This window comes from Nelumbo lutea, chromosome 2, assembly GCF_056320005.1.
Source record: "Nelumbo lutea isolate HS-2025 chromosome 2, American lotus-T2T, whole genome shotgun sequence".
NCBI lineage: Eukaryota > Viridiplantae > Streptophyta > Magnoliopsida > Proteales > Nelumbonaceae > Nelumbo > Nelumbo lutea.
Window position 1 is genome coordinate 3,785,683 of NC_142685.1, and position 26,458 is coordinate 3,812,140.

Consider the following 26,458-nt stretch of genomic DNA (forward strand, 5'->3'; position numbering starts at 1 on the left):
TCAAATCCAAGAAAAGAATGCCCCTAAATGGTAAATATCCATATTTCCCATCTAAATCATGTTGTCTTTGTCTTCTTCATTTCATATTTGGGTAGTATAATGTCACCAAACCTAGTCAGATGAATTTATCCATTTTTTTAGGAAAAAATAATGTAATGATAGAATTCAGATTAGCTGAACACTTTAACTGATCAGCAGGCCGTGGAATGTTTAGGTGAATTATGAGGGAGCTTTAATTCTTTGGGTAAGTTATAGCGATCCCCATGTACTATGGGCTTAGTGACAAGACCAAACTTTTGCGTTGCCATAATATCCCCTAGACTGTTATGTCGAATAATGAAAAGTATTACATCACCAAAATGTCCCACTAAATTTTCTTTATCTTATTTTTTTCTTGCCATTTTCTCTTAAAATATAACTGGCCCAAAAACACATTTGGTCATCGCCAGAAAAGGAAAAAAAGAAATTATCTGGTGAGATATTCCCCGCAATGAGAAAATTGACATTTTCACCAGTGATCATCGCTGAAAAAAGGAAAAAAAAAATCTCTAACAAGTTCATTGGTGACGTCTTCTCATATCTCTATCCTACTTCCTGCGCTACCACTGCTGCTAAGAGTTGCAGCCATGACATCCCGTTCTCTCTCTCTCTCTTCTCTTTATCATTCTCTTTCCTCTCTCTCTCTTCCTTTTTTTTCTCTAAACCCCACTCCCTTCTTCCCTCATTTCCCTTGTTCCTCTTCTAACACGTAAGCAAATTAGAAAAAGGATAAAACTTTAAACATTCAAAAGAGATTTTTTTTTTTCAACAAAAGGGGTCTTTGCAAAGGTTCAAAATTCAACAGGTTTTTGTTGCAAAAAAAAAAGGAACAGGATCTTTATCACTAACCTCATGGTACCGGGGGCCCGGGGGTGGACTGTGCGAAAGACGGAGCGACAGTCGTGATGGCGAAGACAGACAGACCCGGATCTCCCGCGAATCAAGCAAAAACTCTGCGCAAAAGGCGTCACTGTAGATTCGGAATATCTTGAATTCATGTAATGAGATATGTTTCTAATCTGCGGCTGGATGCAAAGACTTGCAGAACGTATGCGGAGTTTTTGCTTTTATTATGTCCGATGGAGCATTGAGTAGCATTTATAGATTCTATTTTCATATCACGTGCGAGGTTAGGATTCGAAAGAGAACGGATGCTCGAAAGAACGAGAAGAGAGAGAGAGAGAGGAATATATCCCGCATTATTCTTTTTTTCTACTAGAACTATAACTAGAATATATCCAGCGCTTACTGAGCTCTAATAGAATCTTACAAAATCTTTACTTTGCCTCACTCACTTCGATTGATTGTGCACGAGGGCAGAGACACAGAGAGCTCGTCCTTAGAATAAACCCTAATCGCCACTACTAAACCCTATCCCCAGTTCGTGCATCGTTTCTTTCTCGAATGGCATTATCTGTCCATCACCACATTACGCTCAAAATTCCAGAAGTTGGTTGCGGAAAGGTGGGTTGAAGAAACCATGTTCTTTTATGTCAATTTGAGGGGTTTAAGTGCGTATTGGTAGTGTTTCCAAGTGGTTATCGTTAGTTTTATTGTTAAGTAACAAATGGATATTTTGCAGCGGCGGAGTTCGCTTGTTTATTTTCTCCGTGACTTTAGGGTCTTTTCTGTATATTCGAGTCTGAAGGAAGCTTCAAACTATATACCTGCAGCTCCGATTCTCCTGCCAGAGGGACCATGGAAACAGGTGAGGTTTGTGATAATTTTTTTTTTCTTGCTATGCGCGATGGTGGTGTCACTTGGCTTTTGGTTATCGTATTTCTCTTTTTCGATGTCTACAATAACATATTGGTGTGCCCACCAAGCTTTGCCTTTTGCATCCGGTTGTTGGTGATTCTCAGTATTGTAGCTGTGGTTTTTCCTATATTCTACATTTAGATGTTAACTGCTAAAACGTCACGTACATGGTAGTAGGTAAAACGGATTCTCAAGCCTGTGAAAATCATGAATTCAACCCTTATAATTTACTAATAGCTTTAACAATGTAGATTCCGGGAGGCGTTACTGCTGCAAAGGGATTCAAGGCTGCAGGGATGTATGGTGGGTTGCGTGCAAAGGGAGAGAAGCCTGACCTTGCACTTGTAACATGTGACGTTGATGCTGTTGCTGCAGGTGATTTTGTTTACCTGAAATATTTCCAACTTTACTCATCTTGTCTAAGATAGGCTTGGACCTATACATTTCTCAAGGATTTAAATTTTTTCTTAACATTGGGTTTGGACCTAGTTTGAAACAGAAAATTTCTCCAAAATTTTGGTGAAATTTCAAGAAAACTTATCAATAATATCTTTGTTATTTTAAATTCTTTTCATTTCCACTATCCTTTCTCCATCTGGCTCTTTTCTTTTCTTCTAAAGCACCTATAAACAATTAACCATTCTCCTATTAGTATCAATTATAGAAAAAAACACTTAGGATTTTTCTTATCCATATATTTCCTTCCGGATGCTCTGGAAACTGAAACAAAACCTAATCCTTGATCTTGCTTTAGAACCGGTTATTGTCTCTTCAAATCTGTAGTTGATTTGTAAGCTGTTGATATCTTCCCACCACTTGATTTAGAAAAGGAAACAGATTGGATAGTACATAGTACCAATATTTAAAATTCACAGACTCCTAATCATCTCATACTCGTTTGTTCTCAGGGGCATTTACGACAAATGTAGTTTCAGCTGCACCGGTTTTATACTGCAAACAGATGCTGGATAAGTCAAAAACGGTATGCCAGTGGAACTGTATCAGGGCCCAGGCCCTATCCATTTTGGATTTCTGTTCAGAATTACACCAATAAAAGATATGTATTTGCTTAGATTACACTGATAAAAAAAGTTTTTTTCTTTTTTTTTTGTAAAAAATTACTAGGCCAATTAGTGAAAAGCAGTCTGTAGCATAGTATGAGAGATGAGAGTTGCACATGTCAGATATGATTTGCATATTTCTGACCCCAAATAATTGCAATTAAGGTAGATTTGAGTTGATATGAACTAAGATCCGCATATTCCAGAATAAAGTTTCATCTGATTGGGTGGTTGCAACTATATAGACAACATCCCTTGTGTTCTTATATTATTTTCCTCTCATTCTTTGATGGTTTAACCATGGAAATCTCTTAGCTAAGACCTATAAATTGATGATTTTACTTTATGTAGATTTCATGTCATTGTTCAATTACAAATATTTATTACTATCTTCAATTAATTCAATCGTTCAATTCTAAATAAATGAATTGGTCTGAGCATTTCAGTATTCCACTGAATAGTGTATGTGAGGTGATGCACGTCTAATTGTAAACCACATATTTAGTATATAGGAATCAAGGTAACTGGCATATTGGATTTATATTATTTGTAGAATTATTCATAAGTATATATGACATGTGTATCTGTCTCTAACAAGGCAACTTAAAAGAAAATGGTGTGACTTTATATGGTCAATAACCAACTACTTCGGTAGGAGAAATTATTTTCATTGTTTATATTCTTGATAACGGCAACTTTTAGTGTTTTGTGGATATTACATTCTTCAATATCTTCATATTGCCATCTTTTCAGGCACGTGCGGTGTTAATAAATGCTGGCCAAGCAAATGCCGCAACAGTAAGCACTTCTGTTATCATTTTTTAAGCCATATTTGTTCTGGCCAAGGTTCAAAATATCGATACAGGTCAATACGCCAGATGGGGTGTATCAGCCTGTATCAAAGGCTGCCTTTATTATTATTATTATTTTTTCTTTCACACTGGTTTGGGGGGGGGGTCAGTTTAAGGTCCGTCTACCCCCCTGAAATAGGTGGGACCTCAAAACACTGAGCATAGGGGCATATTGGAGGGTTGTATTTGGCTAATATGCCCCAATACGTTGCTATATTTTGATCCTTTGGTTCTGGCACTCAGTTAACCATTAGCCAATGATCTTTTTTTATCTTAGATTTTAGTATGAACATTGTCGTGCATAAAAAGAACTTGAAAATCTTTATTTATCAAAAAAAAAAAAAAGAACTTGAAAATCTTTTACACATTTTTCTAGTCCATTACCATAGAAGGTTGCAGTTCTCATAGTTTCTCTATAAATCTTATGCTTCTGTGCTTATTTTTTCCACTGAATCTATGAGAATTTGAGTTCCAATGGCTTTTGCACTCTATGAAGAATTGATTGTCATACACTTAAGGTGATCATCCAATTTATCCCAGGGTGATGCAGGTTATCAGGATGTGATAGAATGTGCAAGTGCTGTTGCAAAGGTATTTGAACTTCAAGTGTTAAAATACCAAGTTATCAAGTTTGGTCATGCACAGATTGGATGTTTCTGTTCTGCTAATTAACCATCTTGTTGTTGCAGCTTCTTGAACTTAGACTAGAGGAAGTTTTAATTGAATCTACTGGTGTGATTGGGCAACGGATAAAGAAGGTAGATGTAGAGACATTGCCTTTGTTTGCTATGTGTTCCATACCTTATATCTGGCATATGGATACTGTGTTTTACCTTCTTGAGATTCAACTTGGAGATTTCCAACCTATCATTAATCTTGGGATCTGATTTCCTTGATCCATTTATATTATTTTATGCAGGATGCTCTTCTAAGTTCACTTCCAAAGATAGTTGGTTTGTTGTCATCAACTACTGGGGGGTATTTCCTTTCACCACTCTCGTTCATTCAACTTCTGGTTTGACAAGTTGACATCTTCTTGTTTGTGAAGGAGCTTGTTTGCATTCTGTTATTTTCACATTTTAATTTCTACAACATGAAATGTTATTATGCCTCACTTTTTTTGTTTCTTCCCTTTGCCTTGAGTTTGTATGAATAATTAAACACAGATGTGATATGCCTTTTATTTCTACTACTCCTATATATTGTATAAAATTCTGATTTGTTTTGGTTGGCATGCAGGGCAGATTCTGCAGCAGTAGCAATTACAACCACTGATCTTGTGAGCAAGACTGTGGCCATTGAGTCAGAGGTTTGCTTAATTCTTTTTGTATAGACTAGTAAAAATGTATGCGCGTTGCACATGGCAATATCAAATGATGATGATGATAATCGTCAGCAACCAAATGACCCTACTGATTGAACCATTAACCTATTTAACCAGGAAAATGGACTATGATTAGGGGGGATTCGAGCCGAGCCGAATAGTACAAGGCTCGAGCTCGGCTCGGCTCAAGCTCGATTTGAGAAAAAATATTTTATAAAAATAAAAAATTATATATAAAAAAATAATTTTATTTGATAGTTAAAAAATTAAGAATTATAATATGTTTATTCGAGCTCGGCTCGAAGCTCGATTGAAACTGAGCCGAGCCGAGCTTTTCATGAGCCAAGCTCGAGTAGATCATGAAGAGCTCGGCTTGTGGCCACTCCTAACTATGATTAAGACATTAATTCATTTTTTCTTCGTCTTTTAGCTATTTCTATCTATACTAACAATAATTCTTATTTTTTAAATATATTTTTGTTTAATATGAAGAATATATAATATTAATGCATGTTCAAAATTTTCTATAAAATTTATAAAAAATTCTATATTTTTATTTTTATTATTTAATTTATGAGATAATAAAAATTACTTATTTATCAAGAGGAAATGCAATTCCAATATATTGTTTGAATATTGGTTTTTAATATTGTGGTCAAATCAATTATATGTATATATATCATTTATATATAATATATATGTTATTTATATTGCATTTTGTAAACATCTTATATGATGAAAATAGTTGAAAAAGACATTTTTTTGTTTTTCTTTATTTCAACTATTATATTTTCTTTTCCTTTTAATAATTTATTATTATTTTTAATTAAATCGGGTCATATCATATTTGGATATCCATCATATTGATCGGATTCAAATTTTAATCAATATTTATGAGATCCGATCAAATCTTCGAATCGAATCGAATTCAAATATACCTTGATTCAAATCCGATTTGATCTATTTGCATCCCTACCAAACTACTTGCCTACAATGACCTAGCTAATTAAATCATTGAACCATTTGACATGGTTAGTATTGTCATGTGTTAGACATTAATGCTCTTTATTTTTTATTCCATTTCTATCATTAATGAAAATAATTCTCATTAATCACACTTTTTTTTATATGATGAATATATAATATTATAGAATGTACCCAAAATTATCTACAAACTTCTATATTTTCTAGAATTTTATGTATTTTATTATTTAATAATAACACCATGTGTTGATCCATTTGACATGGATAGTTGAACCACTAACCCACCACTTGGATGGAAGATCCATTTTTTTTCCGGTTGATTTTAAATCATGTCATTTTCATCATCAATAAAACTAATTCTTATTTTCGCATTTATTTTTGCATGTGGCAGTATCAAATGATGATCATAGTTGTCAAGGCGATGCCTAGGCGACAAGATGCCCTTGGAGGCTCGCCTCGCTCAGTTGCCTAGCAGTTTTTGTGCATTGGTTATAAAATACTTTTAGATTTTTATTTTTTTGACATTATAATTATAAAATAGACATTATTAAACTAGAATATTCATTTTATGTGTTTATATATTAGTTTCTTTTTATTATTTTCTTATTTTGTTAGGGTTTATTGAACCCATGGTTAATAGTATCGATACACCTCTATGTATTGGTACTTGTAATGATACTCCCCCTATTTTTTATTTCTTTGGTTTTCAATTTCATTTAAATATATATATATATATATATATATATATATTATTTAAAAAATGGGTCCCCGAAAACACCTGTAAATAGGTATCGGGACCCCAAAGATACAATACAATACACCCAATACAGGGCGTATCATATTGAAATTTTGATCCTTGATTGAACCCTCAAAATTTTCAAAACCTGAACCTATAAGCAAGGGAAGAACTTAAATTTTTGTCTAATCAACACATTTTCTTCTTCTTCTTCTTCCACGTTTTCGTTTGTCTTTCCTATAACAAAAGTAGGGGTCCAGCCCCTATATTTTTTGAAATTTCTTTACTTTGTTCTTTTTGTTCTCATAAAATGTTGATTTTCTAGACTTAAACAAGAAATTTATACTTTTCTTATGAAAATTATGAACAATTATTAAGGAAAGATGGTTATGGAACCTAAGGAAATACCCTAGGATCTAGTGTTTTACTTAAAAAAATCCATCGCCTAGGCGCCCCCTGTCGCCTAGCCTCGCATTGGTGCCTGAAGACTATGAATCATAAATAACCAAAGGACCTTACCATTTGGACCATTAACCTATTTAACCAGGAAAATGGACTATGATTAAGACATTAATTCATTTTTTTCTTTGTATTTTAGCCATTTCTATCTTTACTAACAATAATTCTCATTTTTTAAACATATTTTTGTTTAATATGAAGAACATATAATATTAATGTATATTCAAATTTTTTTTATAAAATTTATAAAAATTCTATATTTTTATTTTTTATTATTTAATTTATGAGAATGAAAATTACTTATTTAGCAAGAGGAAATGCAATTCCAAAATATTGTTTGAACATTGGTTTTTAATATTGTGGTCAAATCAATTATTTATATATTTAGTATATATATGTATTTTATTATTTATTTATAAATATGTTATTTATATTACATTTCTGTAAACTTTTTATATGATGGAAATAGTTGGAAAATTACTTATATTTTTTGTTTTTCATTTCAATTGTTATATTTTCCTTTTTCTTTTAATAATTTTTTATTTTTTTTAAATTAAACCGGATCATATCATATTTGAATACCTGGCATCTTGATCGGATTCGGATTCGAATAAATATTTATGAGATCCGATCGAATCTTTGGATTATATTAGATTTGAATATACCCTAATTCAAATATGATCTGATCTATTTGCAGCCTTACCAAACCACTTGCCTACGATGACCTAGCTAATTAAATTATTGAAAATAATTTAATGCTCTTTATTTTTTATCCTAGTTTTTATTCCATTTCTTTCATTAATGAAAATAATTCTCATTAATCACATTTTTTTATATGATGAATATATAATATTATAAAATGTACTCAAAATTATCAACAATTTACTATATTTTCTAGAATTTTATGTATTTTATTATTTAATAATAACATCCATTTGACATTGATAGTTTAACCACTAACCCATCACTTGGATGGAAAAAATATTTGTTTTTTTTTTGTTGATTTTAAATCGGTAATTCCATTTTCATCATTGATAAAAGTAAAATTCTTATTTTCACATTTATTTTTGTTTAATATGGTGAATATATATATATATATATATATATATATATATATATATATATATATATATATATATATATATATCCAACAATAGAATTGCATCAATATGCTTTATACAAAGCTTATATATATATATATATATTTTAGTGTATATGTATGTATGTTTGTACGTGTTTTTACTGTAGCTACTATAGCTACAGTAGTCCGAACCAGTAAGGAGAAGAAGAAAGAGAAGAGAAGAAGAAGATGAAAGAACTGTCGAATTTGATAGCTAAACCCTATCAGTCGACCTCTTAATAGTGATTAGGCTTCTAATTAAATGTACAAGGACTAAACTGCCCCTACTTAAGTATGGGACAGAGAACCTCTAATAAGACTGCTACAGAAGCTCATAACTTAACCAAAGTGAGATGACTAATCTACCCTTATTCGGCTAACTCTAACACTCCCCCTCAAGCTGGAGAATTATATCATATAATCCCAGCTTGTTACATATATAATTCACTCTCCTTGAGCTTAAGGCTTTTGTAAACAAATCTGCCCACTGATCACCTGAGCTTACATGTTTTGTGCTTATCTCTCTAGTAAGAACCTCCCTCACAAAGTGGCAATCAATCTCTATGTGCTTTGTTCTCTCATGAAAAACAGGGTTGGATGAGATATGGAGCGCAACTTGATTGTCACAGTACAACTTCATAGGTTTATCCATGTGGAACCCAATTTCTTGTAGGAGATTCTCAACCACACCAATTCACATGTAGTGTGTGCTATGGCTCTGTACTTGGCTTCAACACTGCTTCTAGCCACAACCGTTTGTTTTTTACTCTTCCACGTCACAAGATTTCCTCCAAAAATGTGCAGTAACCTGTAGTAGATCTTCTATCAGACACAGAGCCCGTCCAATCTGCATCCGTGTACCCAACTACTTCAAGTTTTCCTCCTGGTTTATACAATAGCCCACGACCTGGAGCTCCCTTCAAATATCTTACAATTCTAAGTTCTGCATAAATTGGCTCACCACACTGACTGCAAAGGAGATGTCTGGTCTCATGATAGTCAAATAGTTCAGCTTCCCCACTAGTCGTCTATACCTTCCAGGATCATCAAATATTCCCCCTGTATTACCGCTCAATTTAACATTTGGTTCCATAGGAGTCTTAGCCGGTTTTGCACCTAACAGTCCTGTTTCGTCCAATAGATCGAGAAAATATTTTCTTTGGCACAGGTTTACACATTGTCTTGATCTAGCAACTTCTATACCCAAGAAATACTTCAATGTCCCAAGGTCTTTTGTTTGAAAATGATTTTGCAGAAAGACCTTGAGTTTGTCGATCCCCAATTTGTCACTACCAGTTATGACAATATCATCCACATAGACCACTAATAAAATCTTTCCAACTTTTGAGTCATAGCTGAACACTAAGTGATCAACCTGGCATTGTTTCATTCCAAAGTTCTTCACCACTTCACTAAACTTCCCGAACCAAGCACGATGCGATTGTTTCAACCCATAAATTGCCATTTTCAGTCTACACACCTTACCAGTCTCCCCCTGAGCAACAAACCCAGGTGGTTGCTCCATATATACCTCCTCTATAAGGTCACCATGAAGGAAGGCATTTTTTATGTCAAGTTGAAATAAGGGCCAATCATACATAACTGCCAGGGAAATTAACACACGGACAGAGTTAATCTTAGCCACTGGAGAAAAGGTCTCCATATAGTCCATTCCATACAACTGTGAATACCCTTTAGCAACAAGTTTGGCTTTCAGACGCTCCACACTACCATCTGGCAAGTATTTAACAGTATACACCCATTTACAACCCACAACATGCTTACCAGGGGGAAGAGTAATGAGCTTCCCACGTGTGAGTATGTTGAAGAGCAGAGAGTTCCTCCTCCATTGCCTGCCTCCACCCAGGTGAACTAAGAGTCTCTTGGACATTGTTAGGTATGGAAATAGATGACAATAGTGAAACAAACTGGCGATGTGAGGCGGAAAGGCGAGATACTGAAACAAAATTGGAAATGGGATGGATAGTAGAATTACGTTTACCTTTCCGTAAGGCAATGGGTAGGTCAAGTCCTGAAGGTTCAGCAACAGAAGCAACGACAGGATCCGCGGACAAGGTAGAAGCTGGAGGAGGGGCCGGTGTCGTTCGACGTGTATACACTTGCCGAATTGATGGTCGTTCAGTAGGGATCTGCACTGGATGAGATGACGAGTCAACTTCAACAGGAACACCCAGAACGGGATCACTGACCGGAAGAGGAAGAGGAAGTAAAGGTGGAGATGAAGATGCTTCAGTTCCTGAGAAGAAGGGAACAAACTCAAAAAAGGTGACATCAGGACAAACATAGCACTTCCGAGTAATGGGATTGTAACACTTGTACCCTTTTTTGAGTCCGAGAGTAGCCAAGAAAGACACAATGGAGCGTGCATCCAACTTGTCTATTCCAGGACTCAGATTGTGAACAAAGCACACAACCAAAGATACGAGGTGTTAATGGAAAGGGAGACAAGGTGGGAAACAAGATATAGAAGGGAGACCGACCATGAAGAATAAAGGAGGGCATCCGATTAATGAGGAAACACGCAGTAAGTACAGCATCACTCCAAAACCGTTTAGGAACACATATGATGAAGAATAGACCAAGTTGTTTCAAGGAGATGACGGTTCTTCCGTTCAGCCACCCCATTTTGTTGAGGAGTTGATGCACAAGAAGTTTGATGAATGATGCCATGCTGTTCTAAATACTGTTGAAATGAAGTTAGAAAATATTCACGACCATTATCTGAACGAAGAACTTTGATTGGAACACCAAATTGTGTACGTATTTCAGCATGGAATTTTTGAAAAATGGAAAATAATTCACTCATTTCTTTCATTAAATAAATCCATGTCATTCTTGAACAATCATCAATAAAAGTGACAAAAAACTTGTAACCATTATAAGACTATTTTGATTGGGCCCCAAACATCTGAATGAACCAAAGCAAAAGGACTCAACATACGACTTTCAACTCTAAGACTGAAGGAAACACGACAATGTTTCCCAAACTGACACGACTCACACTGTAACACTGACAAATGACTCAAAGACGGAACTAGTATCTTGAGTGCCTTGAGAGAAGGATGTCCTAGTCGACAATGCCAATGTAGAGGAGTGAGTGAAGTCTGAAGTGCAACTGACGATCCACCACCGTCAAGGTAATACAATCCACCAGCTTCATGCCCCCCACCAATCTTCTTCCCCGTCCTGAGATCCTGAAAAACACAAGAGGAAGGGAAAAAAGTGACAGAGCAGTTAAGAGTCTTGGTTAATTTACTAACAGACATAAGATTGAATGGAAACTTAGGAACATATAGAACAGATGATAAAGAAAGAGAAGCCATGTCAACATTGCCAACACCACAGATGGGAGAGGAGGAACCATTGGCAAGGGTAACAGTTTGAGATGTGGAAGTTTCAGAGAGAGAAGAGAACACACCTAGAGTCCCGGTCATGTGATCAGAGGCTCTAGAGTCAATAATCCAATGAGAGGTTTTAGATGACAGGCAAACTATACCTGAGTGGGCAAGAGTAGCAGTAGTGTGCTGTGAAGTGGACTGAAGGAACCGCTCATACTCATCACGCGGTACACTCACCATTTCCCTTCTGGAAACAGATGTAGATGTGGAAGGAGTTAGGTCTGCCTGTTGATTATCACTAACATCAACCCCACCAGCAATAGCATGATTGGCCCATTTAGAGGGAGGGCGGCCATGAAGATCATAACAGAAATTTACGGAATGTCCTTCCCTGCCACAGTGGGTACACTTCCTTGTAGAGCTGCATTTTTCTTTGCCACGGCCTCCCCCTGAGTCACGACCACCACCACGGCCAAATATGGAACCACCACGACCTCCTTGGGAGGCATGTCCTCCCCCTTTCGTACCACGTCCACCTCCTTTGGCTGTTACAAAAGCTGATCTATCAGACTGTGTGGGATTCTCTACCTGTCCCAAAGAAATCCTGCGGAGCCGAGCAAACACTTCCTCAAGTGTAGGAAGGGTAGAGCCCCCCAATATTTGGGCTCTAACTGGTTCATACTCTGATTTCAACCCCACTAAGAACCTTGTGACATCTAGTTGTTCCCTCTGTTGTTGCTGAACTTTAACATCTGGAGTGAGAGGATGATAGACATTGAGTTCATTTCTGAGGTTCTTCATACTGGCATAGTACTCTTCTAGGGTTTTATTTCCTTGTTACAGACCAAAGTACTCCTGATAGAGCTGATATACCCTTGTAGTATTATCTTGCCCAGAATACAGCTTCTTGGCATGTTCCCATATGTCCCTAGCTGTATCTAAGAACATGAAGTTGGCACTTATTTTGGGTTCCATACTGTTCCATAGCTATGTCATGATTTGAACATCCTCTTGTTCCCAATCATCAAACCCTGGAGAGTCAGCCGGTGGTTTATCTTCTTTCACATGCTTCACTTTTCTCTTTGCCTTGAGAAAAGCTTCCACCGACTTAGCCCATGGAACATAGTTCTCACCATTCAGTTTAACTGAGGTCATCTGTACACCTAGATAGTCAGAGGAAACCACCACACTAGGTTTCTGATCACTACAGCCATCTCCCATTGCTGCCATGATACTCTTTCAATGCTGCCTCTAATCTGAATTCCCAATCACCAACTAAGTGCTACTGTCAAGAGTTTGATGTTCCAGAACCTACAGCAGCCCCTAAACACAATGATAGATACACACGCCTTTGTTCTTATCCACACCACTACTAATTTCACAAAAAAGAAACACAGACTACACCGACATTAACTCAGCACTTACTAACCACATGCAAGCTCATTTACAACTACTCAACAAAAACTCAACTAGCTGTCACACCACTACTGCTGTCAAGAGTTTGTGCATTACAAGCACCACCACAACTACTTAGCAAAAACCCAACTAGCTGTCACACCACTACTGCTGTCAAGAGTTCGTGCATTACAAGCACCACCACACAGCCATAGCTGTCACACACAATACAGACCTGCTTTAACGCTTTTAAGAGGGCACCACAAGACCAACAAAAAAAAAGTCAACTAGTACCATTGCATTACACCTTGCACCATTCGGCCACCTACAGTAGCAGCCCTTACACCATTTGGTCACTGTAAACACAGCTTGTTGGAATTTTTTCCAAGAACCAGGGCAACAACCAACTTAGTTTTCTAGGTTCTGATCAGTCATCTCAAGTTCTTGAAGATTTTCAACCCAGAAATACCAACAACACACAGAGGAGAGAGAACCAACCTTCGTTTGAGAGCTTCAGCCAACCATTCACTGTTGAAGTTGTTTTCTTAGGAAAGAAGGTTCTGTGCACCAGAAAAAAACTGTGATGTTTCAGGCCTGGGACGAATCACTTTTCTCCATTGATAGCTCAGAGAAGAAAAGGAGAGAACTGAAGTTGTCACAAACTGAAACAGGTCACGAACTGAAGTTGTCACGCTCTGATACCATGTTTTTACTGTAGCTACTGTAGCTACTATAGCTACAGTAGTCTGAACCAGTAAGGAGAAGAAGAAAGAGAAGAGAAGAAGAAGAATATGAAAGAACTGTCGAACTTGATAGCTAAACCCTATCAGTCGACCTCTTAATAATGATTAGGCTTCTAATTAAATGTACAAGGACTAAACTGCCCCTACTTAAGTATGGAACAGAGAACCTCTAATAAGACTGCCACATAAGCTCATAACTTAACCAAGGTGAGATGACTAATCTACCCTTATTCGGCTAACTCTAACAGTATGTATTTAATATTCGTTGCTTGGTTATGACGTCATAGATTGACCCATTTGACCCAGACTGTTAGATCATTGACCTATTCACCATCCAAATATGGAAATGGTTTCATTTTCAAATTGGCTTTAAATTTTGCATTTCATTTATATCATTGATAAAATAATTATTATATGTCATACTTATTTTTGTTTATATTATTAATATATAATATTATAAATGTGCCCAAAATTGTTTCATATTTTTTTGTACTATTCTATTTAAAAATAAATAAGTTATTTTTAATTTTACATCATGGGTTAACCTATTTGACCTAAAAGGTTGAACCACTAACCCACCCTCTAGATAGGGAGATGGTTTAATTTCCTATCAGTTTTAAGTTGTATATTTGATGTCCATCATTAATAAAATTATGTCTATTTTATCATAGTTGTTTTTAATATGACAAATATATAATAATAGAAACTGTTCACTTTTTTCAAAATTTCTTTTTTTTCTATATTTTTTGTATCTTTTATATTTCTAAATTTGTATTATTTATTTATGACATTATGAAATTATCCATTTGACCCAAATGGTTGAAGTACTTACCCATGACTTAGATGGAAAATATGATTTCATTTCTAGGTTTATTTTAAAAATATAAAATTTCATTCTATTAATAATTATTGTGTATGGATTTATTAGTGGAATTTAATGATGATAAACAAAAGTATTTTTTATATTTCTAAATTTGTATTATTTATTTATGACATCATGAAATTATCCATTTGACCCAAATGGTTGAAGTACTTACACACGACCTAGATGAAAAATATGATTTCATTTCTATGTTTATTTTAAAAATATAAAATTTCATTCTATTAATAATTGTTGTGTATGGATTTATTAGTGGAATTTAATGATGATAAACAAAAGTATAAATGTTGGATTCAATGAGAGAGAATGTGATTTATTTAATGACTTTAAATGAGAGATAATTGAGTGTACTTAATGGTATTCTTTTAATTACATTTTCTGCCCTTTCAATGGAGATGGGCTAAATTCAAGAGAATGGTTATTTCAGTAAAGAAAAATTCTAGAAGCCAATACGTCCTCATTCACACTTTTATAAGTAGTATAGATTTGCACGTTCACCAATGTAAATATGTGTATTTGTGAAAGAGTGATGTCAGGAAAGTAGAGTCCCCTGTAAAATATGATAAAAAGGACTGCGTATGTCAATCAATGGAGAATAAATAGTAATCAGCAAAGAAGGAAGAAGAAAAATCATTTCCACGGAATGTGGAATGGCCCAGTTGCATACATAGGAGAGAACAAAATCATTTCCACTATCATTGACAATAGAAAAGAAATATGAGCTTATGGATAGAACTCTTCTATTTTTTTTTGGGATAACTAGATATAAATCTTCTATTGTATCTATCACCTTCTCAAGGTAGAATGCAAAAGACTTTAAAATAGAAAAAACAACCTAAAGAGGGAAAAAACTAAATGACCCAAACTGATGTGTTGAGACAAGTATACCTTAATGGTAATATAACTATCACATCTGCCACACCCAAATAAGAAAGTGAATCTTCCTGTCTATGATACTCAACTCAATTTTACTAAGTCTTGTTCCAACTATGGGGTTGCCTGCATGATTCCTATTCCACCATTTCACCTTGTTCAATGCCACATCCATTGTTTATCTATTATCCCTCAAATCATATCTACTAATTCAATCCATGTCCTTTTGGCCTGTTCTTAGCTCTTCTAGACTCTATCCTTATCTATGAAGCAAAAGGTCAGCCAAGTTATTGGAACTCTCAGGAACATGATAAGTTCACCAGATTAAATTGGAAAATCTTTATTCTTGAGCCTCCTTTCCTAAGCAATTGATGGATCTGAAAAATATGACCTCTACTTTGGAAGTCCTTGTAGAAGTCGCAAGTTAACAAGACAAAAAGATTGATTATTGTCAAAACACCTGGCCTTTTTTTTCCCTCCTGAGAAAGCTAAAGTATAGTATGTTGCATTGATAGCAAAAACTTGGGACTTGGGTTTCAGAAAAGGTCTAAGGGATTTTGAGTGTGATCAGGTGGCTTCACTACTAATAGTTCTTCATTCCTTTCTTTTGGACCCTTTGTCACCTGACACTAGGGTGTGGACCCCTCACCCTAAAGGTTTCTTTACTTGTGCTTCCTTCTTCTCTTGCGTTTTGTGATTTCCCTTTACCTGTTCACTTCCAAAGATGTGTGGTCCAGACCTATTCCTCCCGAGGTTAGTGCTCTTTGCTGAGAAGCCTTTCATGAAAACTGAACACAATGGACAATTTGCAAAAAAGGAGACCTCCCCTTTGTCTTTCTCCAAGCTAGTGTATCCTTTGTAAAGCTATGGTGAGAGCTGTTACCATTTGCTAATCTCTTGCCCAGTGACTGCAAGCCTCTGGGAAAGGTTGTTGGGACTGTTTGGGAGTAGGTGGTCTATGCCCCTGCAGGTTAGGGATCTCTTTGACCCTTCCACATTCACATTTCCTAAGAAGAGGGTTGGAATCCTTTGGAGATGTGCTAGAGCTGCTCTGGTGTGGACTATTTGGGAGGAAAGCAACACTATAATCTTCATTGATAAAGAAAGAAACATGGAGGCCTTGTGGGAATGTATTGTTGGTTGGGCTATACACTGGATTAAAACTTTGGAGCTCTTTTTCCTTTTCCCATTTAATGATTTATGGCGGAACTGGGAAGCTGTAGCCAGAAGTTGACAGCTGAAGACTATAGAGGACTTTCCTTTTCTCTACCTGTATTAGTGAGATTTTTCCTTCCTTGCCTTCCCTTGAGCACTTCTCTTTTCTTCTCTCCTTCTCTTTGCTTTTCTTAAGAATCTCTTGTGAAAATTTTCTCCTAAGAGTCTCTCTGTGTGTAATTAGCTTCCCCTTAAGGAGCTTAAATAGGAAGTGGGGTGGTTATGCAACTACTCTCTCTTCCTAGGTGGACACCTGTCCCTCCTACTTAAAGAGGGGGAATTTCCCACATAAAGAGAGAGAACTCTCCACTTAAGAGAGGGAACTCCCATACGGGATACTTTTTTATAATTTTAATGATTTGGCTAGTAGGCTAGGTAGCCCACTTATTACAAATTATTTGAATAAAAAAATGACTTTAACAATGCCCCCTTGAGCACTGTGGGCCCAGAATCCTAGAATATGGGCATATAGGACTCAAAAAAGCAGTTAAAGTCAAAATTTATGAAAGTTTTTTCGTTAGAAAAGAATTGAGCCAAAATCAGAAGAGTCCTAGTATGATCAGGACTCTTGCAATATCTTTTGTTAGACAAAATCTGATATAATCTAACTATTTGATTGATTTGATGAGGCTTTGTAGTTACTCATCTTGTTAAATTGAGAAGTCCTAGTGCAACTAGGATTTTTTATTTTGTTATGCTTGATGTTATTAATTGTGTGATTTGATTTGAGTATTTGAGGGTTAATCACAGATTTTCACAATTGGAAGAGTCTTGGTTGAAGTGGGACTCTTTGGTTTTATCAAATTATCTTTGATCCACCCTTAAATCTTGATCTTGAGTTGTTTTTGACCAAGACAATCATTTTATAGGCTCATAAAATAGGAGTCCTAATTTAAGTAGGATTCGTGGAGGAATCCTGGCTTTAGTAGGATTTTTTTTAAATAATCATGTAATTAGTTTTTTTCCATTTTTGGAACAGAAGAGTCCTAATCTGAATAGGATTCTGAATAGGTCTCTATTTTCTTATAGCATCCAAAGATGGATGTGATTTACTCCCGTTTTCTTATTCTCTTTTTTACTTCGTTTTAGTTGATGAATAATTTTAATTAAACATCAGGTGGGCCCTTAAGGGTATTAATGGTCAATTTGAATCCTTTTGAATTGGAGATATTGTAAGGGGCAAAATTTGAAGGCTTATTATGATTTTGGACTTATATTTTCTTTTTATATGTTTAAGAGGGTTTTGATTACATTTTCTTTTTATATGTTTAAGAGGGTTTTGATTACATTTTCTTTTTATTTAACTCTCTTTAGAAGTGGTCCCAACCTCTTAATGTATTTAAGAGGGCTTGGGTTTAACTTTCTTTGCATTTAACTCCTTTTTAGAAGTGGTCCCAGCCTCTTAATTTATTTAAAGAGGCTTGGGCTTAAACTTAATGGGCCTAAATGGGCTGCTGTATCATGAGTTGTTATGAGGCCCACGTATGGCCTACTGTGAAGCCACTAAATGGGCTAAATAAGGCTGTGTACTTGGGCCCAACTAAAAGCTGTAAGTGGGCTATCATAAAATTTCTTATTTATACTTAAAATAGGCCCACAAATAAGTTGTTATAAAGCTGTTGGCTGCACTCCCCAGCCTTTGTTATTAACCCTAACCCTAGTGAACAATCCTAATCATATTAGGACTGTAAGACTGATTTTGGCTATAAAAGGCATGGGCTGGCATTCCAATCTCTATATATATTTTTTTTGTTTCACAAGCCCTCTACGGTTCATGAGAGAAAGGGAAACCTCTCCTTCAGTTTTCAAGTCAAGGAGCTGCTGAAATCTTTCAACAAGAGAGACTTTTTGTCTTCTCTTCACAATCTGTGATTGAACAAAGAAAGTTTTCTTTGTTTTCTGAAGTGGTGGACGAACAAAGAGAGATTTTTTTTCCTCTTCTCTTGGGGAGAAAAAAATCCCTAAACCAGGTTTGATATATATATTATTTTTTATCAAGAGAAAGCTTCACTTGTTTCTTCAATGGATTATTTCAGTATAATCACTGCATCAGCATGTCTGCTGAAACAGCGTATCTGCTGTTTATTTAAAGCCAAGTTTGCAGTACCACATCAGCATGTCTGCTGTTCTTTTTTTTTTAGCCAACAGCATATCTGCTGTTTATTAAAGCCAAGATTCACAGTATAATTACTGCATCAGCATGTTTGCTGAAACAGCGTATCCGCTATTTATTAAAGCCAAGATTCACAGTATAATCACAGCATCAGCATATTTGCTGAAACAGCGTATCTGCTATTTATTTAAAGAAGATTTGCTGTGTAATTACTGCATCAGCATGCCTGCTGAAACAGTGTATTTACTGTTTATTTAAATCCAGTTTTGCAGTATAATTACTGCATCAGCATATTGCTGAAGCAGTGTACTAGTTTTGCAGTATAATCACTGCATCAGCATATTTGTTGAAACAGCGTATCTGATGTTTATTAAAGTCAAGATTTGCAGCAGCCTATCTGCTGTTTATCTAAAACCAACATCGCAGTATAGCCACTGCATCAGAAACACGTCTGCTATAAAATATAGCAGAGCTTCCTTATCAAGTGAAAATCTCTTAGCTAATTAAAATCTCTCTCTTTCAAGTATGTTCACTCTGTCTTTAGTACTAAAGCTTCTTTTAGTACTGATGATCTTTTGATTAAGGGCTTCTCACACGTGACCCCCTTGCTCATTACAGGGATCAATTTCACATCTGATCTCATAAAAGAGATCAAACTTAGAAAAAGAAGAAATATTTGACTACAGAAATCAATGATGGTATCATACGAGAATCAGTGACAGAAATCAATCATAAGAAAATCTGATCTCTTCTCTTAGATCAAAGACCGATATCATATGAGAGATTATATCAAAATATTTGACTACAGAAATCAATTTAAGGAGATTTTCTTTTGTTTGAAAATCATTTTGATTTTTTTTTAAGTGGACCTAATTGGAGACTTCCTTGGTCTTAGGCTGATATGTTCTCAATTTCAGCTTTGAAAAGAGAGAAGGATTTGATTTGGGGACTGCAGAAATCAATTTTAAGAGATCATTTTGATCTCCCAAAGAGATTAAGCCAAGTGTTTGACTTCATAAAGAGGTTGCTTTGATCTGAAGAATAAATTGATCTCACAAAGAAATAAGTTTTTTTTTTTTTTAAAATACACCTTAAATTGAAAATCATTTTGATCTCATAAAAGATTAGGCCAAGTTGACCTCATTGAAGATTGCCTTGGTGTTAGGCTGATATATTCTCAATTTCAGATTTGAACTTTTGCCCTCATAAAGAGAGAAGGATTTAAAGGAGATCATATCAAAATGTTTGAAGATTAGATTGACCCTTCTGGTGGTATAATGGTGATGGATGGTGCTTCTGATAAATTACCTTCTTTGGAAGGTTAATGGGAAGAATGTTGAATTTGAAACTAGCCATGCGCAAGAAACCTCATGTATCCACGATGAGTTACCTTCCTTAGAAGGTAATGAGAAGAATATTGAGGTTGAAAATGTTTCGCTTGTTGTTGATAGTTTACCTACCTCATAAGGTAATGAGGACTGTATTGGTGTTCCTGTTGCTACCTTTCCCGGGAACATGGTGTCTCGTATGATGGAGTTTGTAAATCACAGCTTCCAAGAAATTTTGGAAATTGTAAATAACTCCTCCCCCAGTGAATTAATCCTTCAAAGTAAGGATATTCATAACAACCTTTCTGTACTTCAATCAATGGTGACTCTAGCACCCGATCTTCGGACAAAGGTGGAAAATTTCTGTCATGTTGTGACCAAAGTTTTATCTACAGCTAAAGACCTTTCCTACTAGGCTGAAATTGCAAAAGGTTTAGGTATAGATGAACTCAAATACCGAGAAGCCGTTTTTCGTTATAAGAAATGCCTTGACCGCATTGATGCTATTCATGAGAGGCAGGCTAACATGGTTGTGAACTATTCTGAGATAACTTCAAGAATGATTGATTTGTCTGCTGAGCTCAAGGAAGTTGTATGCCATGTCGCTAATCAAAGACATCAACTTGTTGAAGAACAACAAAAGGATGAGGCCTTGAAAGCAGAGAAATCTGCTCTTGACCGTGAGCTCATGGAATGTAAAGAGCGAGAAGTTCAATTGAAGGCTCACAACTCTTTAAAGATATTTGAAATGTATTGATTTGTTCATACATTCTTTAGAAACTTTTATAATAACATTGATATTCAAATGAATATATGTTTTACATTATTGTTGTGGTTGGACCTATATAATAGGCTGCCTACGTACCCATTTAGGGATCAAGCCAACGTAGTTCATGTGCCGCTCCAACAGTTTAACCACATGAGAGCGATTGGTGGTTTATCTAAGTAGTTTAGCCACGTGCAGACATAGTGGTTTTACTCATCAATTTAGCCACATAAGAGCAATTGGTGGTTTGTCTCATCATTTAGGCCTTCTTTTTGTTTAAGCATAAAAGCGCTTAATGAATTTACCATTTACACAATGGTACTTTATTGACCTTCAGAGTCAGAGAGTTAATATGCTCCTTTTGGGAAGACTTTAGTGACTACATATGGACCCTCCCATTTAGGTTCAAATTTCCCTGAAGTTTTCCTTGTGACTACAATAGGTCTTCTGACAGTTAGGACCAAATCTCTTACCGCAAATGACCGATATCTCACCCTTTTATTAAAGGCGCCTGCAACGTGGGCTTGGTAGACTTCAAGTCTTTGTTGAGCTATGAGTCTCTTCTCATCAAGAGCCTCAAGTTCAGCAAGCCTTATCTTTACATTTTCTTTTGGATGTATGAGTTGTGTTGCAATTGAACTTCTAGAGGAAGAACAACTTCTGCTCCAAATACCAAACTATAAGGTGTGCATCTAGTGTTTGTCCGCATTGTTGTTCGATATGCCCAAAGTGCTTCAGGGAGGCGTTCGTGCCAATCTCTTTTATTCTTCAATACCATCTTCTTAAGTATTTTGCAAAGAACTTTGTTGAAAACTTCTACTTGTCCATTTGACGAGGGGTTATAAGCTGTAGATTTGGCATGCTGGAATTTATATTTCTCAGCTAATTTTATCATGGTCTTGTACTTAAAGTACGAGGCATTATCCGATATAATTTTGGAGGGAATTCCATATCTGTATATGATATGGTTTTGAATGAAGTTGGCAACATCTATTGCCCTAACTTCTTTTAATGGAATTGCCTCTGCCCACTTGGAAAAATAGTCCGTGGTAGCCAAAATATATGAATGTGTCTTAGAAGATGGTGGTTTAAAAGGACCGATGACATCTAGGCCCCAAGCCTCAAATGGCCATGATAATGTTGTAGGATGAAGAGGCATGGGCGGTTGATGTATAAGATTGCCATGAAGTTGGCATACTTTGCAAGTAGAAGCAAATTGTATTGCATCTCGAATCATAGTAGGCCAATAATAACCTAACCTTTTTAATTGGCCTACAACTTTTGGTCCGGCTTGATGGGCTCCACATGTGCCTGAATGGGCTTCATATAATGCACTTCTTGCCTCTTCATTAGATAGACATCTTAGCAAGATTCCATCAGAGGATCTTCTATATAAGGTGTCGCCGAAATAAGTGAAGCGTGGGGCCCGTCGGCGTATATCAACTCTTTTCTTTTGGTTTGTATGTAACCTCTTATTTGTTTCTTCTTCGATTTGGTACACTGTGACCATGTTAACATTGACAACTTTTGGTAACACACCCCTTATATTTTGGCAGTTAACACAATTCCTTAAGATGCAGATAGCATCTAAGATAATAGTGGGCCAAAAATAGCCCAATTCTTCTAAATTCCCTACCATTTCAGGGACATTCTAATGTACATTGCACTCTTCTGCGTGTATTTCGTGGAGAGCTTGTTGGACTTCATTTCCAGAAAGGCACTTAAGTAGAATTCCATTAATGGATTTTCTATATAAAATGCCATTTATATATGTGTAATGTTCAGCTTGGCGTAGCACATCGGTACTCCTAGGATCTATCGGGATGAGCCTATATTGTAGATAATTAATTATGGGCATTCTCCAATCTGAGGCGGCTTCTTCCAATTGAATTGTGACAAAGTTCACAAACTTAGTTTCCCAAACTCTTTCATTTATGGGGGGCAGAACATGTCCCTCACCGACTGCAATCTGAAGTTGTCTTTGTTCAGGTAAACTAAGAGATGCAGCCAACTTAGGTAAGGCATCAGCCTTATCATTTTCTGATCTTGGAATGTGGCTCACTTGTATGCTGCTGAATTGAGATATCAGCTCTCTAGCTCTATTAAAGCAAGGGATTAAACTTAATTTTTTAACCCCATACAATTCACTTAATTGGTTAACCACCAATTGAGAATCTCCAAAGACTTGTAAATATTTAATATTCATCTCCCGAGCCATTTCTAAACCGATAATGATTGCTTCATACTCGGCTGTGGGAGTGATGAACACAATCCCTTCTCTTGCGCCTTGTTTTGAAGAAACTCCATCGAAATAGAGTTGCCATGGTCCTTCAGTTTCTATGTATAAGACCTTTTCGTCTAGAAGGTCTTCTGAAAGCTTAGTGTCATCTGGCACAGAATGAGCTACTAAGAAGTCAGCTAAAGCTTGCCCTTTTATTGCTTTTAAAGGAACATATTTTATCTCGAACTCAGCTAAAATAAGTAACCATTTTGCTAGTCTACCCGTTAGAACTGGCCGAGAGAGCAAATATTTGAGGGGACAAGCTTTAGAAATTAAGGTAACTGGATGTGCAAGCAAATAATGTCGTAACTTTTGGACAGCAAATACTAAAGCTAAGCACATCTTTTCAATTGAAGAATAATTGTGTTCAGCCCCAACTAAGGTTCTACTCAGATAATAAAGGGCATTTTTCCCTTCCTTTATCATTATTTTGAGCTAACAATGCCCCTGAGAATTTGGTGAAGCTGAAATATATAATAATAATGGCTTCCCTTTTATTGGTACGGCAAGCATTGGTGGGTTTAACAAATAATTTTTTATGCTTTGGAAAACATTTTGACATGCTTTATCCCATATAAAAGGTGCATTCGTCCTCATCAACTTGGAGAAAGATTGGCATCTACCAAGCAAGTTGGAGATGATATAAACAAGTCTCCCTTCTAAGCGGCGTAATTCTCACAAATTTTGGGGAGGAGGCATTTCTAAGATTGCCTTAATTTTTATAGGGTCCCTCGATGTCGGACAATAAATCCAAGGAATTTTCTTGAAGTTGCCCCAAATGCACATTTTAAGGGGTTCATTTTAAGTTGGTGTTTCGAAGTCTGTCGAAACTCTTTTGAGATCATCTAAGTGGTGTTCTCTTTCCTTAGTTTTCACCACTAAATCATCAACATAACATTCCACAGTGTTGTGAAGCATATCACTGAATATGACTGTCATGGCTTGCTGGTATGTAGCTCCAGCATTTTTCAAGCCAAAGGGCATAACTGTGTAGCAGAATATCCCTTTTGGAATTCGAAAAGCAATTAGCTCTTCATCTTCTTAAGCCATTTTAATTTGGTTATAACCTGAAAAACCGTCCATGAAGGACAATGCTTCAAATCCGGTAGTAGCATCCACTAGCAATTCTATAATGGGTAGTGGAAATTCATCTTTTGGACATGCATCATTAGGATCTCTAAAATCTATGCAGATGCGGACTTGTCCATTTTTCCTTTTAACAGGAATAATATTAGCAAGCCATGTAGGATATTTAACTTCCCCGATAAAACCAACACTTATCAATTTATCAACCTCATATTCAATTTGTACAGTGAGCTCTGGTCTAAAGTGACGTTGAGCTTGTTTTATAGGACATTTATCCTTAGAAATAGCTATGTACAACTATTTTAGGATCCAATTCTCGCATGTCTTTATATCCCCAAGCAAGAACATCTTTGTATTCTTTCAGTAAAGATTCATACATTATTAGCTCTTGAAGGTCATCTACTGTTGCTTGACCTCCATCTTCAAGCTTTGACAGTGTAGGTTGAGCCTCTTTGACTTCTATTTTTTCATCTTCATGGAGAAGATTAACTGATTGAGGGATATCCTCTTGAGGCATTACCTGTTGCAAATTATTACAATTAAGGTTTGTACCTTGAAGCGCCATTGAAGTATTAGAATCCTGGATAGGGTTCATACCTTGATCCTCCAATGAGGATTCATGCTCTTTGGTGGAGATGTAATTGACCTCTATTTTGAATTCTCCACCATCTTCTAGCTTTTTAATGATAATGTTGGGTTGCTCTTTCTTTTTTACAACCTTGTTCACCTTTTGGTTCGGAATTACAAGTCTCTTGAAAACAGAGACTCGTTTCTTTTCATTTTTCTGTATATTCTTCAAACCTCTAAGTCGTTTGAACACAGAGACTCATGGCATTATCTCCTCTTGGCTGAAAATAGCCTTTTCACGTTCTGTGAACATAGGGATTGCTGAGGTCGATTCTGCATCACTACATGTAGGATTATGGTAGTGACTCAATGGCTTGAACTTTTGGAGAACTAACCTTTTATTCTTTCTTCCATTTTTTGGAAGGGAAGTTGACACAATAAATTGAGTGTATGGGATGGATTGGTCAATCTTCCTAAGTGGACAAGTATAACTTGTCATCAATGTCGCCATTGTAGTCTCTTGCAATGAAGTAAGAGCCTTTTGCCCCAATTTCCTTTGGCTTTTTGGAATGTACCTAAAAGTACCTTTAGGTTTTGAGTCAACTTGGGGTTTTTGTTTCCCTTTGACTTCTTGTCGCAATGATACAACAATCTTGATTTTTGAAGTTGATGGTTCTTTGCATTCTTGAAGACTACTTTCAACATTCTCTTTAACTTCTTCCTTTGAAGAAGGAAAAGAATGAAAATTAGCAGATTTATAAAATTTAGCATCCGCATAATGTACTTCTTCTCCTTGGAATGGATCCGTATTTGCAACCACTTTTTTTACCTCTCCATCTTTGCTAAACTTAAAGCATTGATGAAGTGTTGATGGGACAACTTTGTATGTGTGTAACCATGGACGTCTTAAAAGGACATTATACGAAGTAACTGCATCAATAACATGAAACAAAGCATTGGAATATAGTTCCCCAATTTCAATCTTCAGAGCAATGGTACCCATTGCCTTCTGCCCCTCTTGATTAAACCCTTGAATGGTCAAACATGAAGGGGATAATTAGCAAGGTGTCATACCCATAACCAATAGAGTTTTCAAGGGTAGAAGGTTAACATCAGATCTGCAATCTAAGAGAACTCTATTGATGGGAGTATCACTAATTGCTCCTGATACATACAAAGGACGGTTGTGATATTTCGTCCCAAGCTGTAAGTCTTCATTATCAAAAGATATGCATGCCATACATGAAGCACAAACCTTTGGGGACTCTAGTTGTACTTCAATTTGATTGACTTCATCTTTGAATTGTTCAGGATTAAGCAATGCCTGGATTAATGCCTTTCTCAATTTTGGAGAAAGCTTGAGAGCATCATAAACACTTAATAATGCAGGAATGCGCTTTAGTTGGGCAAGAATGTCATATTTAATGCGCAATTTTGTTTCTTGCAATGCCTTCTGAACTTGAGTCGGACCCTGATTAGATTCTCTAATCTATGGTCTTCCTCCTTGTCTTGTTGAACTT

The 26,458-nt window shown here is 36.1% G+C and overlaps 1 protein-coding gene across 1 annotated transcript in view; it reads left to right on the plus strand.

Moving 5' to 3' along the window:
- Positions 1-583: 583 nt before the first annotated feature.
- The window catches only part of LOC148868141 (arginine biosynthesis protein ArgJ family), a 60,705-nt gene continuing 34,830 nt past the window's right edge, over positions 584-26,458 (plus strand). Inside the window, exons 1-9 of the mRNA XM_088969129.1 lie at positions 584-1,503; positions 1,622-1,747; positions 2,049-2,172; positions 2,706-2,779; positions 3,612-3,656; positions 4,250-4,300; positions 4,399-4,467; positions 4,629-4,687; positions 4,949-5,018. Of these exons, the coding sequence (XP_088825255.1) occupies positions 1,444-1,503; positions 1,622-1,747; positions 2,049-2,172; positions 2,706-2,779; positions 3,612-3,656; positions 4,250-4,300; positions 4,399-4,467; positions 4,629-4,687; positions 4,949-5,018 (678 nt within the window). The 5' untranslated portion in view covers positions 584-1,443. The remainder of the gene's footprint in view (positions 1,504-1,621; positions 1,748-2,048; positions 2,173-2,705; positions 2,780-3,611; positions 3,657-4,249; positions 4,301-4,398; positions 4,468-4,628; positions 4,688-4,948; positions 5,019-26,458) is intronic.